The following is a 15,162-nucleotide window of genomic DNA, read 5'->3' as shown; positions in this document are numbered from 1 at the left end:
TTTGCTGGAATCACAAATTGTTTATTTCTCATGTCAACTACTCAACAAGATTGATACATTTAGGTAACACAATGCAGCACAGTTAGAGTATAATCCAGTGTGAAAGAGAGAAGAGAGAGCATTATTGAATAATACGCACACATCATTAAGGAAAATCTGATCTGTTAGCTTACACCCTCTGGAGAAACAAAAATAAATGTTTCCACATCACTTCCTTGCATGATCTGCGAAGCCTTCATGTGGTCATGTCCTGCATTTAAAATGTTTACCATTTCCCTTTGTTCAAGTGTAGATTCATGCATATCTAAATCTTCTAGCAGCTCTAGATCAAGTGATCTTTGCCCCAATACAAACTGTATTGCACATCAACTACATGAAGAAATGCTGTGAAATACTGATTGCTTAATGCTTCCTATAATTGCTGGTTATATTTGTAACAAGTTGTGTATCTTGGAAACACCAGATCTTTCAATTGTAGTTAGGCTATGCCTTTATTTTAAATATATACAGTATACCAGTGAGGTCCAAAAGTCTGAGACCACATTGAAAATCTCACGAAAACATGGTGATAATCAGAAAGTTTGAGGATTCAGAAAGTTAAGATAGGTAAAATGAAGAAGAAATATTCTGAAAGCTTCTGCACTATTTATCAGTCAGCAATCAAATTAAGCAAATCTGTGGCACTGACCAACTTAACTCCTTTGCACAAAAGCTCAGATATCCTTGAACTGCATCTCTTCCACTGAAGCATGCGTTCAGATGACACTCAGGTGGATTTGATCTACTCATCAGAGGCTTGTTCAAGTAACTCAACTTGCAGCCAGTGTTCATATGTTATAAATATGGCTGTGCCAGCCGATCATTGCTTACTAAGAAGCATTGTTATATTGGGAAACATGGCATCAGAATTAAGTGAAAGCATCAGAAGTCAAATTGTTGGCATCAAATCATGGCTTGACTAAAGGTTTCTAAGGGGGCAGTGCATGGAACTCTAAAACACTGGATCAATTGTATCCAAAGCAGGCAGACCAGAAGTGACCACACCATCAGAAGATCAATACATCAAGCTTAGTTCCCTGTGAGATAGAAAAGCAACTTCATCACAAATACAGAATTTGCTAAATAAAAAACGCAAGACTCCAATCAGCAAAAGGACGAGTAGTAGTTTCTAAACCACTTCTCAGGAGGGGACACAAGGCCAAACGCTTGGCATAGGCTAAGAAATACCAGCATTTCACAGTGGATGACTGGAAAAAAGTCCTATTTACCGATGAATCCAAGTTTGAGATTCATGGCGGTAACAGAAGGGTGGATCTAAGGAGACGAACCGGAGAGAGAATGATACTGCAGTGTATCAAACCCACAGTGAAACATGGTGGTGGGAATGAAGTCTGGGGGTGTTTTGCCTACTCTGGAGTTGGACACTGAATTGACTGCACCCTGACCAACGAAAAGTACCACTCCATTCCTCAGAGACATGCTGTACCCTCTGGTTGCATCAGAAGGATTCATACTACAGCAGGATAATGACCCCAAACTCACCTCAAAGATTTGAAAGAACTACTTGAAGACCAATGGAGACCTTTGAAGCTCTTTGGAGCATTGTCAAATCATGCTGGGATAACATGGGTCATCAGGTTTTGCTCAAACTTGTGGAATCCATGCCAGCTTGAGTGCATGCTGTCATTAAAGCAAAAGGGGGACATACCAAATACTGAGATATTCTGAAATTCATATATCTTTTCAAAGATTCAATTTTTCACTCACATTGTTAAGCTGATATTATCATGTGTAATGAAAAAAAAAAGTATTACATTTGAAACAAATTCAAAATAGAAGTATCTTGACTAGTGTTCTCAGACTTTTGGATGTATATTATTATATATAATTTTATATATATACAGGGATCCTCATTTTTTTCAGTCCTGCACCCAAATGACAAATCTTACCCTGCCACACAGGTTTGTGTACACACTACATCCACTTTTACTTTTGTCATGCAGCTATTCAGACAGAAGTGAGCTCTGATTTTTGGCTCTGACCCACACTGGGTCCCACATTTCCAGCCCACAGTTAGCCAAAGGGGGCTTGACATGTTTCCTAGCACAGGAAACCAGTTGAAGTTGACCTGGGTGTCATTTCTGCCCCTTCTCATGCAGATATCTCTGGAGGAACTACTTCCATCAGTAGCTGGAGATGCATGGTGATGGGCCCTAATGAAGGTCAAAGGTCATAGTAGCATCAGTATTATTGGAGTCAGTTCACCATGAGCACAACATGTCTATTCATTTGTTTTCTTCTTTTTGACCACATTAATTCTCAATTTATTGTACAGTAATGATTATATGAACCAATAGATACATTTCAGTGTTTTTTTGTTATCATCTCAATTATTATTTGCATAAATAGGTTCCTAAAGAGAATTAACTCTTAAGAGTAAACTTACTCATGAGTTTGCGTGCCCAGTTGACTTTCAGGTGGATGAAAGGGTAGTAGAGGAGGAGTCCACTGAAGATGAAGATGGTACAGTAGAGGTACTCCAGTTCTGGCTTATCAATGATGGGGGCCAGCACCAAGTAGCAGGACACCACAACCATTAGGCCTGCTATAACTATTGGCACCTTTGGGTAATCACACAGGATTCACTGTTTAGTTTTTACTCATGTTGTTGCTGCGTGGTCATGTGTCGTCTGAAAACTGTGCAAAGCCTCACCTTCACTGGTCTGTGGAGCTCCTTCCTGGTGAAACGCATCACTATAAGAGCCAGGGCAGTCAGACCGTAAAACACCCACTGAGCAAAGCTGAAGTAGTTAATGAGGGTGTTGATGTCTGCTGGGATAATGTAGCAAATAGCCAACATACCCTAAACATAAAATAATAAGAGAAACCAAACAGTAACTGGTTAAAAGGAGAAAATACTGTATCTTGTTCATGTGAAAGGAAACAACACAGTAGTTGTTTTGTCAAATGACAAAAATAAAGACCTTTTTGCCATTTTATGTTCATGCATTGTGAAAATTGAGATTTTATGGGTCACAAATCCTTCTTAACACACAGTGAATGCCCATGCAATGGTTTTTGAACATTAAATAAGTCAGATGGTCATGATGAATAACCGGATCAAACTGAAACATACATAAGTTGACTCATAAAATATGCAGGACTCACATTGAATATGAGAGCAGGAGACGGGGTGTAGCGCTTCAGACTAATATAGGATAAGATTTTCACCATGTGACCCTCTCTGCCAGATACATAGGCCAGTCTGTGAGAATAGAAAGATAAAAAAAATATATATAAATTTTGTGTTGGTGAGTATTACTGTTGAACTGTACTTTTGCTGTTGTGATTTTTTTCTATTTGTATGTCTTTTCTCTTTTCTCTCAAGGTCTTTCCAAGCACATCTGTGTTCTTACATTTCAAACTTTGTTTGTGTTTTCCTGCTCACATGCACACAAATAGGCACACCACATTAGCTTCCAAATTTGTATAAAGTGACAGTTGTCTCTCTCTACCTGCCAGCAGTGAAGCAGCTTCCATTGGCAGAGCCAAATGTAGACAAGACAACAAAAAATGGGACAATCCAAGACACAGGGTAAAGGACTCTGTCTCCAAAAGTCTAAAAGGACACAGACACATCCTTCAGAAAAGACAAGGGAGCAGAGTAAATGAATACTGAGCTGTTTCAGGTTCAATCTAAAATTCTCTGGAATAAACAATACATTTACACATACTGTATACACATGTGAAATGATGAACTGTCTCCTGTTAGGCAGCGCTCATTATTTTATATTCACTTTTAACCACACAGAGGAAGTCATTACAAACTAACTACAAACCTCCATGACTATTAGCTCTCTATTTCTCAATAACCATGGCAACCTTCTATGCTTCTTACCACGGCAACAGCTGGAGACAACAGCAGTTCAGTGGTGCTCATAACAGTGAAGTAAGCGACGTTGACCAACACGTAGCAAACAGACACCAAAGGGATCCCAATGAGAATGGCCAGTGGCAAGTTCCTGTGGCAAATTGACGAAAAAAAATCAATTATATATGTAAGAAACACACTGTGGACTGTACACATGTAAACAGGAATATGTGCTTCATATATCTGAAACAAATTGTGTGTGAGCAGCAAGCCTTGTTTGTTCAGTATATCTGTATGAACTCAAGCTCACTTTATAAGCCTACATTATTTAACACACTGTTCTGACTTAATATACTATTGCATAATTGCAATAAATGCAATTTTTGACAGGGCTGAATTGTATTGGAACCTCTTACCTGAATGGGTCTTTCAGCTCCTCTGTGATGAAATTCAGTTGATTCCTGAGAAAACAATAAAATGAATGTAAAGATAGCAGTCTGCCATAAAATAATACAAACAACTCAGATCTAATCAAAGGTGTTTGTCCTCTAAAATCACTCTCCTCCGCAGAGCAGCTCACTGAAATTTGCAAGTATTTTCTCAGCCAGCCTGCAGTGCTAATGTTATGTAAAGGAATCACTGTTACCCCCCTCAGCATCCTAAGTGTCCATGGTGTTTTATAAGGTACTTCACACTGACTTTGTCCTCTAATTGACCCTATTGATACACAGGCTTAAAGGACAAGTGTGTAAGATTTAGTGGCATCTAGTGGAACAGACTTGGCAGAAATGGAATATAATATTGTAATTGTATAAGTAATTGTATAAATAATATTGTATAAGTATGTTTTAATTATTGTATAATCCGATGAAAATAAGAATCGTTGTGTTTTTGTTACCTAAGATTGAGCCCTTTATATCTACTGAGGGAGTGGGTCCTCTTCCACAGTGGCCGCTATGTTGCACCGCCATGTTTCTACAGTAGCCCAGAACAGACACTGTAGGTTCGCCTACATGCTTGGAAGGGGAGAGTGAGGGGAGGTGTATTCATTTGGTTGAAATCTGCAACCTCAATGCTAGATGCCACTAAATCTTACACACTGTTCCTTTAAAGCCTGATACCCTGCTGTGATCCCAACATGACATAAAAATGAAAGTGCATCAGTCCATGACCTTGCCTTACCCCTCCAGAGAAAGCCTGGATTTATCTTACACAATACAAAGATAGGAACCTCAGTCAGGCTTGGCCAAACACTCCTGCACCATGAGCAGATTTAGGGAGGTCAAACCAAAAATTACCAACTAGTCCCAGTCACAGAATACACAAGCATGATTGCTGAAACTCCAATTACAACAGTGAAGACATACACATAGGAAGAGGATTAATCAGAAGATAATATATCCCAGAACGGTCAGTAGCTGCTACACTCCCACAATCATGCTCATAAGCGAAAAGGTGGTGGTAACCTTCACCTGCTGGTGCTCTGTAATGCACAAGCAAGTCTCAAAACCAACACAGTCCTCTTTTACTGTGCAAACACAGACTAAGTAAAGAGAATCATGATCATGATCATGATGGTCACTGTCACTGGGACCCACTGCACTGCCATGTGTCTGAGCTCCAGTATCAAGTCTGAGAGAATTCAGCTCTTCACAGGAATATAGGAAGAGAGTTTTTCAGTTCATGGAAAACCTGGTTAACTGTTGCTATAACTACACTGTGTGGAACATGGATTTGTCATATGGAGTTGATAAAAAGTTGCATGTCTGAGTGTTGAATTCACACATTTTGAGAAAGGGTATGGGGTTAGAGAGTAGCTGAAAGGCTGAGTGCTGCTGTTGTATTGTTGTGACCCTACTGGAGAGCAAAAGTGGTGCCACCACCACATGAAAAAGCATTGGTTTTTCAGTCCCCAATAAAAATGGATGGTGAGAAGGGTCACAGTACTCCTCACATAATGTAAGTAAAGCAGGAACTCGGTTGAGAAAGCATACTTCAATGCATTGCTTTAGACAGAGCAAAGTGAAGAGAAGTACAACTGTTACCATCCATCATAAGCCCAAAGCCCGTTGTAAAATGCAAGTCCAATTGTTCCAACAGAGGATGAGGTGCCATCAAAGGCATTTGACAAAGTCTTGGATTTTCCTGGACACAAAGTTATTATTATTGTTAAATGCAATATTTGAAAAGGCAGAGTTGTGTTTCAAAGCCACTGATAGAACATGAAAGCTCACCTTGTGCCAATATAACAATGCCGGCTCCCACTATGACAAGAATGATGAAAAGTTTGGCTGCAGTGAAGAAGTTCTGCACGTAGTTGGCCAGTTTGACGCTCAAACAGTTGACGGTGACAATCAATACTGAGAAGACAAAAAAATAACAATATGCAGTATCTCGAAATTCCAATTTTGACATTTGAAATTAAAAACCTCTCAAAGAACAATATATATCTATTTATAATACTTTGACTTTGACTTTCCCCGTTGACTTAGACATGAACAATTTACGAACAATTCATCATTGTTTTTCCTTTTTCTGTTGTAATATTTTGCAGAATTAGTTAATCTAGCATAACCAACCCAAGCCACAAGTGACTTCTTTATATAATGTTTTACTCAGGAGGCCTTTTTCATCCTAACTCTTGTCATTTTCTTTTTTATATGTTTTTAATGCTGCAGGACTTTGAGATTCACTGCAAATGAAAAGTGCAGTACAAATTAAATGCATTATTATTATTATTATTATTATTATTGTTATGGATATTCCATAACTGACCAGGACAACAGAATGTCAAGCTGTACTCTTCTGTTCTCTCAAACAGAAGATAACACATGTTGTTTAATAAACCAGGAGCCTCACAGGCGAACCAAGGCCAGAATGCAGGTCATCATCAGACGCAACAAGACAAACCAAAGATACAGATTTAGGTCATAGGTTTATGATTCGGAACTGACGAACTAGTTTCTATGATTGGCTTAAAGGCTGGTTTTGGACTGTGAGGGTCAGACGAGTTTGGGGACACCGTACGAACAGGAGGTGTCCCTTGAGTCGCTCTCCCTTGCAAGGTTCTTCATTAAAGTTTTCCCAGAATCATCATACGAAGTTTGGTTTGGTCTTCTCTTCTTCAAACTGACAACTGCCAGTGCATCAGCTCCGAAAATCCACAACAATTATTATTATTATTATTATTATTATTATTATTATTATTATTATTATTATCATTATTATTATCATTATTATTATTATTAAATGCCACTTATATTAAATACTTTCAGCAATTCAACAATAAACCGGTAAGCAGGTGATTCAGAAGCAGAGTTACTGATGATTAACAGAAGTTTATTGAGTTTCTCTCCACACAGAGATAGAAAGGAAAGAACTCAGTGGTCAGCATAGTTTTAATGTCTTCTTATCAGTAACATCTACAATGACTATCACTGTATATGTAATTCACTGCTCTTAGCCATTAACTCACAAGCATTACAGTGTAACTCACATATAGCTGCTGCTGACAGACACTTGGTAACAACAAGAGGAGGAGCGCAGCCCGGGTAGAAAGGAGTGGAGGCATATTCTGCAAAGCTCAGTGTGATGATGGCGAAAGCGGAGGGCTTCAACACCATAACAGTGGTCCATGAGTAGAGGTAGGCTATGAGGGAGCCAAAAGCCTCCATTAAATACGAATACTCCCCCCCAGATTTGGTGATCATGGTGCCAAGCTCAGCATAGCACAGGGCTCCTGTACAAAAACACACACATACACAGAGAGAAAAGGAGGAGAAAAGAGGTGTAAAGCAAACTAAAAGAAGACCTTAATAATATGTGACTTTAATTATATGTGAAAAGGTCCCAGGAAAGTTCAGAGCTTTTACGTACCAACAAACTCTGCCAAACACCCTCACAGTCAAAGTCATTATTTAAATCTTAAATCCGTGTTAATAACATTATCCCCAAGCAAAATGTTACACACATAAGCTAAACCATTCAGCTATATGCTTATTCACTGAGTGTAGCCTAATTATTTTGTTTTTCTTAAAATCAGTGGGTAATGCAGCCTCAATGGTAGAGAATGGAACATAAGTATAAGGATAAGAATATAAGGAATATATATTATGACTCCTGGTGAGAATTTATGATGAAATATAAGCTATAACAAATTTCTAGTCTCTAATTATTTCTTATGGAAAAAGAAATATGTTTCTTCGGTAGACTTTGGAAACAAAAGTGTTAATAATTAAACTGGATATTGTAGGAGAGACATTTTTTTACTTCTACAATCCAGTGTCTTCTTTGGGAATTTATTGTTCAGGACTGATCATTAGCTTGGCAAGGTGTATGAACAGTTATAGTTAGTATACTCTGTTCCTCACTAGCTTCCTCTCTTAACAATCTCTGCCCTCTAACATCCAAACCGACCTCAGTGACTATCAGGGTCTCCTAAAATCATTCTCCTCCAGTTTACAAATTATCAGAACAAAATCTATGGCACCACAGACACATGGAAAATGTTCTCTGCTTTTAACTCACTCCTCAATTCACCTCCTCCTCTGCCCTCCACTCTGCTCACTGCAGACATGTTCGCCTCCTTTTTTACTGATAAGGATTTGGCCATCAGTAACCAGTTCTCTGAGCCTGACCAAGCTGGCAGCTGCCAGCTAACAGGGCCACACTCTCCTCCTTCTCCCCTCTGACCGAGGAAGAAGTAGCCAAACTTCTGCTGGACTCTAATCCCACTACCTGTCCACTGGACCGAATACCATTCGAACCAAACCTTCTACAGACCATTTAACCCCGCAGTCACACGCATCATCAACTCCTCACTTACAACATTTTCCCTTGCTACATTTAAGCAAGCTCAAATAACCCCGCTACTCAAAAAACCTACACTCAACCCAGCCCAGGTTGAAAACTACTGCCCTTTCTATCAGAAATACTTGAGTGCACAATCTTTAACCATGTCCCTGAATTCCTTCCTGAGAACAACCTGTGTGACCTGAATCAGTCCAGCTTTAAGCAGGGGCGAGACTGTACTCCTGTCGGTTATGGAATTACTACACTCAGCTGGAGCAATCCTCAGCCCTTTTGCTGCTCAATCTGTCAGCTGCCTTTGACATGGTTAACCACCAAACCCTCCTTTCCACACTCATTGAGCTTGGTATCTCAGGATCTGCCCTCTGCTGGTTCATGTCCTATATCTTACGGAGACATTTTATCCACAGGGGTTCCTCCAGGGTCAGTGCTTGGTCCCCTTCTTTTCTCAATATACACCACCTCGCTTTGCAATCATCCACTCCCATGGTTTCTCATACCATTGCTATGCTGACGATACCCAGCTCTTCCCGTCGTTCCCGTCGGAAGACCACACAGTCTCGGCTCAGATCTCATCATGCCTTGCCGATATATCAGCATGGATGAAAGAACGCCACCTTCAGCTCAACCTCTCCAAGACCGAGCTCCTTGTCGTCCCAGCCAGTCCCTCTATACAATAAAACATCAGCATCACACTCAAATCAACCTAATTCATGCCCACAAAGTCCGCCCAAAACTTGGGCATCATGATCGATGACCAGCTAGTCTTTAAGGTTCAAGTGGCTTCAATCACTTGTCGTGTCAATTTGCCCTGTACAACATCAGCAAGATCAGACCCTACCTGTTTCAGCATGCAGCACAACTCCTGGTACAAGCTCTCGTAATATCACACATTGACTACTGCAACGCCTTACTGGCAGGCCTCCCCAAATGTATGTTCAGCAGCCTCTCCACTGGCTCCCAGTTGCTGCCCGCATCAAATTCAAAACTCTGACACTCGCTCACAAAACAGCAACTAAAATGGCTCCCACCTACCTGCATTCTCTAAATGAGGGAATGCAGGTAGGTTTATCTACACTCCCTCCCACTCCCTACCTACACCACAACAGGGCCCTAAGTTGCTAGCTAGACTCTTCCCCGGTGGTGGAACGAGTCATCAAACTCTATTCAATCTATTTAAACTAAAGGAAACATGTATCACATCCTGAGAAATTTAACACCCAGAATTTTTAACAAAGCCCCTAAAGAGCAGCTTGACTGTGTGAAAGACTGTGAGATTTTTCCATCAAAGAAAAGAACTCTTTCAGAGGTATGCCTGATACATCTGTTGTTAAAAACAAAAACACACTGACTCAAACAGCTATTGAATTTTCCAAGCATTTCATTTTGTTGTCGGTTTATTGTGTCAGTTTCTCTGTGTGTAGAGTGACATCATTTTGTTCAGTGTAGCACGTTTGGTCAAAGCATTACAAGGACGATGTATGTTCTCACAGACATTTTGAGTTGGTTTCTGATGTTCTCCCCTCAGAGCTAGTGGCCATACATATACATGAGGATTTATTGAAATAAGGTTAGAATTAGAATTGAGTTGTACTTGTTATACAGTATAGTATTTGTTATATATCTTGTGAGTATATACTTTTATAGTAATTTATCCCATGCGAAGATGCCAAGCCGCTGCAAAAATATGACAAAAACAATGCCTTACAGAGTAATATCCTATATATTCTTAGAAGATGTACAAGTTTCTGTCTATGTGTGTCTGTGTTTCAGTCAATCCACAGACCTTGTTCAAGTACACTTTTATCCACCAGCAATCCGCTTAAAAAGGTGTCTGGAAGTGATGTGGTTGATGACGTGTCCCCGTCTCATGTGTTTGACCCCAGGGTGGTTCAGATATGCTGCTGCTTGTTAAGGTAGGACACAGCAGCAGAGAGGCAATCATATTTTTGTTTTTTTTGTTTTTCGATAGAGTGTCTGCATTTAATCAGTTTCTCCAGGGTCAGTGCTTCAGTTGTGACCTTTGTATGACCATTCTGTTTGTAGCACAAAAACATGCTGGAAGTCAAGAGCTGCCAGATCCTTTCCACAGACACAGTGACAGAGAGTACTGAAGGTCCTCATTGCTCTCTTGGATTTTTTTTATAAGAGCACAAGGCGCTTGTGACAAACTTTGCCTCTCTAGACTCTCTGAAGGGCATTCTCTGATTGAATCCTGCCACCTCTGACGCAGCTGGAGACTCTTGAGGACACACTGATTCGAGTCATGTTTTAAATATTTGGTCCTTTGTGTCTTGTAGTGTGTGAAAATCACTGATTGATTCTCAGGCAACACCCAAAATAGCTAATAAGAGCCAAGCACTACAACCACAAACTGTAATAAACCTGCTATAATGACCAGCTTACAAGGTTTAATTGATTCATAATGTTACAGTGATATATGCAAAGATTTGCATGTCACTTTTTCATGAATGTTTACTACAAATCACACTCAACAGGTCCTCTTGGACAAGACTTTTTTTCTCCATCTTTTAGTTTTTCCTCTCTGCACAGTGTACACAACACAAAAAGCTGGCAGGGACACAAGCCTGAATAGCAGTTCTGTTTGCCATTGCAACCTATTCATGTGTAATGTGATGGCGGTTCTTGTAACAGATTGGCCTCAACCAGCGAAAATACTCATTATGTGTGAGCTCTACCTCAGTTTCAAATTGGAGAGTTGAGCTCCCAGCTTAATACTATCGACAGTTTGTGATGAATTGTCTCTAATATCTATTCAGGCTCACAAAAGACAAGGCAGGGATGCCAGTTATAAATCTCAAACCTGCAGCCACCCTCCTTCCTATCCAACACAAGGTGTGTTTTATGTTCATCATCCACACCTCTCAATATGATTCAACCCAATAAAACATTACCTCAAAAATGACAAAATTGCTTGTGTTATTTCACAAGACTTGGTGTTATTATTGTGTCTATCATGTTCACTATGTGTTGCATTAAAATACTCTGTGAATCCCTGAGGCAGTCTCTATGCAAAATAAAAGAGACAGACATCTCTGATGCTGATTGAGGTGACGTATTAGTTTTTGGTTGCCCTTCTCACCCAGAGTGGCTAACACGCCACAGGCGGCCCAGATGAGGAGGCAGGGTCCCACAGCTCCAGAGTACAGCAGAACAGCCTTGGGAGAAATGAAGATGCCTGAGCCAATCATAGTCCCCACAATCAGACAGACGCCGCTCAGCAGACCAACCTGTACACACACACACACAAAAAAAACAAAAAACAAAAGGTGTTACTTCAAAGATCAAATTTCTTGAATGTTAACTTATTGAATGGAACTTATGCTGTTGGATGTCACTAAAGTTCATTGACTTTATTAGCTGAAGGCCAAACCAAAGCTAAAAGACAAATTAATATTTGACTTATGAATAACTTATAAATGTCTCAGGTTTGTTTCTTATTATTCTTAGTAGTCACAGTTTAGTCATAGTTATAATTTATCCATTGAAACACTTTCATTCCCCCCCAATTCAACTTAGGGCTTAGGAGGCTTAGGGGACCTGGACAGCACCACTGAGGGGATCATTGTGGAGTTAATATGTAGAGACAGTTGTTGTGGTACTGCCTGGTACTCAATCTCGGCCCCCAGTACTTTAAAAAAGTATGGATGGTGGGATCCTACAGTGTGAACATCTAATGAGACTCTTTCTCAGGAACCCACACACATACAAAGGAAAGGAAAAGAGATACACACAAACACACTCACATCTTTTTGAAGCACAGTGGCTTTCACAGGCTGCTTGTCTTCAGCCTGAGAGTTCACGCTGTGGCCAGTGGAGCCATTCTGCGACTCCTTCCTCCTCCTAACGCTGCCTTCATCCATTTCAGTCTGCTGGTGCACCAGAAAACACACGCATGCATTTTACACCATTTACGGTGACTTTTACAAGACATGTGGCATTGGTTTATAGGTTTATTGGTTTATTGATTTATTGATTTATGTTTGTTAATCATTGTTGCCCTTATCAAAGGTCATGTAAAAGTATATAAAGTATAATGTATATATAAGTTTACAAGCAAACACTGTGATCTTCTGCCAAGTCCAGCAGTACAATTTCCTCACATCTAGTTAAACATTGAGGCTCATACAAGGAAAACAACTTCTTGAAAATCCACCCAAAACATTTTTTTTTACAATGTTAATCTTGTGATTTTACTGATCGTATTAAAAGATGCTAATACGGATCTACTGCACAGATTTTTGTCTTCATTTTTTCTTTAGGCTTCTAGATGATGACTGTTAGTAGTTCTGAGCCACAAACATATCAAGTGGTATCTTACAGCACTGTCAGCGGGGCCGCTCAAGAAAATGTTAACAGAACATGAGAATTTGGAGATTTGACGATCATGGTTTAGACTTTAAGAGAGATTTAATTTACAAGATAGCAAGGCTAAACTACTTAATTTTGGATTAGGTCACAGTATAATTTATATTCCAAGAAGTCACACACCTGATAAAAAACATTGTTCAATCTGTGTGTAAATTTAAAATATTTTGTATTTTGGGGAGCTATTTTGACAATTGTAAAAAAAAAAAAAAGAAAAGAAAAAAGTTCAGTCAGTCTGATGCACTTTTTGTGCAGTAAGTGTTCAAATTAGTCAATAGTGAGTGTTCTGTTTACTAGTAGCATATTTTGAGGACAGGAGTAGTTGAAAATAGATTTGTAAGAACAGAATAATTTTTATCATACCTACAGTAAATGGAATAATCTATTCTTTCATGACATTCTGCATTCATTTTATCCAATAAATTACTTGGTTGCACTTCCAAAACATGCACATGCATCTGCAAGATGAGACCACACAGTACTGTCTAACCTTGGAATATTGTGTTAATGTGTAACAAACATAAAATCAGTCTGACTTGTTCACATTCCAACAAAACTTTCATTTACTTACAACCCGCACTGAAACCACCTCAGTAATGCTCCATGTAGTTGTTTTCAAACCCAAGTGCACTGATGTGAACCCACAAATGATACTGAGCCCAGTTAAGCGAGGGAAAGCAGGAATGTCTGATGCAAAGGAAAACCTGGGGCTCCCTGTGACTGAGCGCACTCCTGCTGTGGGAGGTTCCTAGATCTGATTGGACATGCCGGATGGCTCTGGAGGAAAAGGGAGGTCGGCAGTGAGAGTGAATGAAATCCACTCATCAAAAACATTTTCAATTGGAAATTATTGCTTCTTGTTTTTTTTCTTTTAGTTTTTTTGCCATTTTTTAAATATACATTTCAACAAAATACTGATTGTCTGAGAGGGAAACAGTAATGGAGAGTAAGAATAGATTAATAATATGATTGTGGCATTGTAGCAGGTGTAATACCAAGTTTCAATAAGAAAAACATGATAATGGCATTACAGATTTGATTAACAACAGTGTTTTGTGACAGATCGATTAATCTATTTCTAAAGTAAGATGCTACAAGGGGTCACTGATCCATACTTCATACTGTTTTTTGCTAGTTTTTATTACATTGTCGATACTTTCAAGGCCGTTCAGTTTTCAACAGAAACTCTGAAAGACTTCCGCCTCTTTAAGCTTGCTTAGCCTGACTTCTTTCACAATGCCTCTTTGATAAGGATATAGGACACCACTGCATGTCTGTGTGTGTGTGTGTGTGTGTGTGTGTGTGTGTTACATTCCCTTTCTAATCTGCACCTCATTCTCCTCTCCTCTCTTCAAAATTGCCTCCGTGTTAGAGAAGTTGCATTCTTTTCTTTTTGTGTGTATATTAAAGTTCATCTTTAACTTCTGAGCAGACCTTCACGTCAACTTATGGCAAAAGCAGAGAGTCAGTATTGTTGGTTGAGTCATAATATATAATATCAGAAATTCAAATGACATTGAAATTGTAAACTACTGCGTGGAAGATGCCTGTTCAATAAAGCTATTTAATTATATATAATTACTAGATTTTATTATACACATATCTCCACTTAAACATAAGTCATCTGTCTCGAAAAGTCAAACCCCCGCTATGTTGACTCAGACTCCCCCTTACTTATCTATGTAAGCTCCAGCTTAAGTTGCAGACTAGTCTAGCCTCTAGAATAGGGGGGGTGGGCTAAATATGAGAAGAATTTGCTTATATGACTGACCAAAAAAAAGAAAAGTATAGACATTGATTCAAGTTAGTGGATTGTTTTCTATAGCACCTGCATGAATTTTGAGCATGAACTGTGACATATCTGCAAGGCATGTTCAATGTCAGATTGGATTTCTTAACATTTTAAACCAAAGCTGCTGCTGCTGCTGGATAAGGAATGGGATTGATACCTATTGAAAGAAACCATATGTGTATATACAGTATGTATGACAGTAAATAATACCGTAAAACATAGGTTAATTAGAGGCCAGCTCTTGCTGAAACACACAGAACATGTTCTTGTGATGTCTGTAATACTGTCAAGTTTGAACAGA

At 39.3% G+C, this 15,162-nt stretch overlaps 1 protein-coding gene across 3 annotated transcripts; it reads right to left on the bottom strand.

Moving 5' to 3' along the window:
• slc7a9 (solute carrier family 7 member 9) lies at positions 1-13,790 on the bottom strand. Of its 3 annotated transcripts, none has more exons than XM_044344196.1 (13): positions 13,641-13,790; positions 12,448-12,573; positions 11,784-11,931; positions 7,368-7,610; positions 6,106-6,231; positions 5,917-6,016; positions 4,288-4,332; positions 3,899-4,022; positions 3,516-3,619; positions 3,169-3,265; positions 2,714-2,863; positions 2,447-2,621; positions 1-2,213 (listed from the first exon to the last, which is right to left on the bottom strand). In XM_044344196.1, the coding sequence occupies exons 2-13, from the start codon at positions 12,562-12,564 to the stop codon at positions 2,152-2,154; spliced, it is 1,491 nt and encodes a 496-aa protein (XP_044200131.1). In that variant the 5' UTR covers positions 12,565-12,573; positions 13,641-13,790; the 3' UTR covers positions 1-2,151. The 3 variants fall into 3 exon arrangements, with proteins under 3 accessions (XP_044200131.1, XP_044200117.1, XP_044200127.1); XM_044344182.1 differs by having other exon boundaries at positions 13,637-13,758; XM_044344192.1 differs by having other exon boundaries at positions 12,448-12,570; positions 13,637-13,720.
• Between the last annotated feature and the right edge of the window lie 1,372 nt (positions 13,791-15,162).

Source organism: Thunnus albacares, chromosome 1, assembly GCF_914725855.1.
Source record: "Thunnus albacares chromosome 1, fThuAlb1.1, whole genome shotgun sequence".
NCBI lineage: Eukaryota > Metazoa > Chordata > Actinopteri > Scombriformes > Scombridae > Thunnus > Thunnus albacares.
Note: the sequence above shows the minus strand (reverse complement) of the source record. Positions and strands in the feature narration are given on the sequence as shown.

Excerpts from the sequence above, each read along its gene's own strand:
- slc7a9 (XM_044344196.1), bottom strand. The coding sequence starts at position 12,564 with ATGGATGAAGGCAGCGTTAGGAGGAGGAAGGAGTCGCAGAATGGCTCC. Across the intron at positions 6,017-6,105 it reads CATTGTTATATTGGCACAAG|GAAAATCCAAGACTTTGTCA; the intron begins GTGAGCTTTCAT and ends CTTTGTGTCCAG. Across the intron at positions 4,333-5,916 it reads CTTTGGGCTTATGATGGATG|GAATCAACTGAATTTCATCA; the intron begins GTAACAGTTGTA and ends TTGTTTTCTCAG.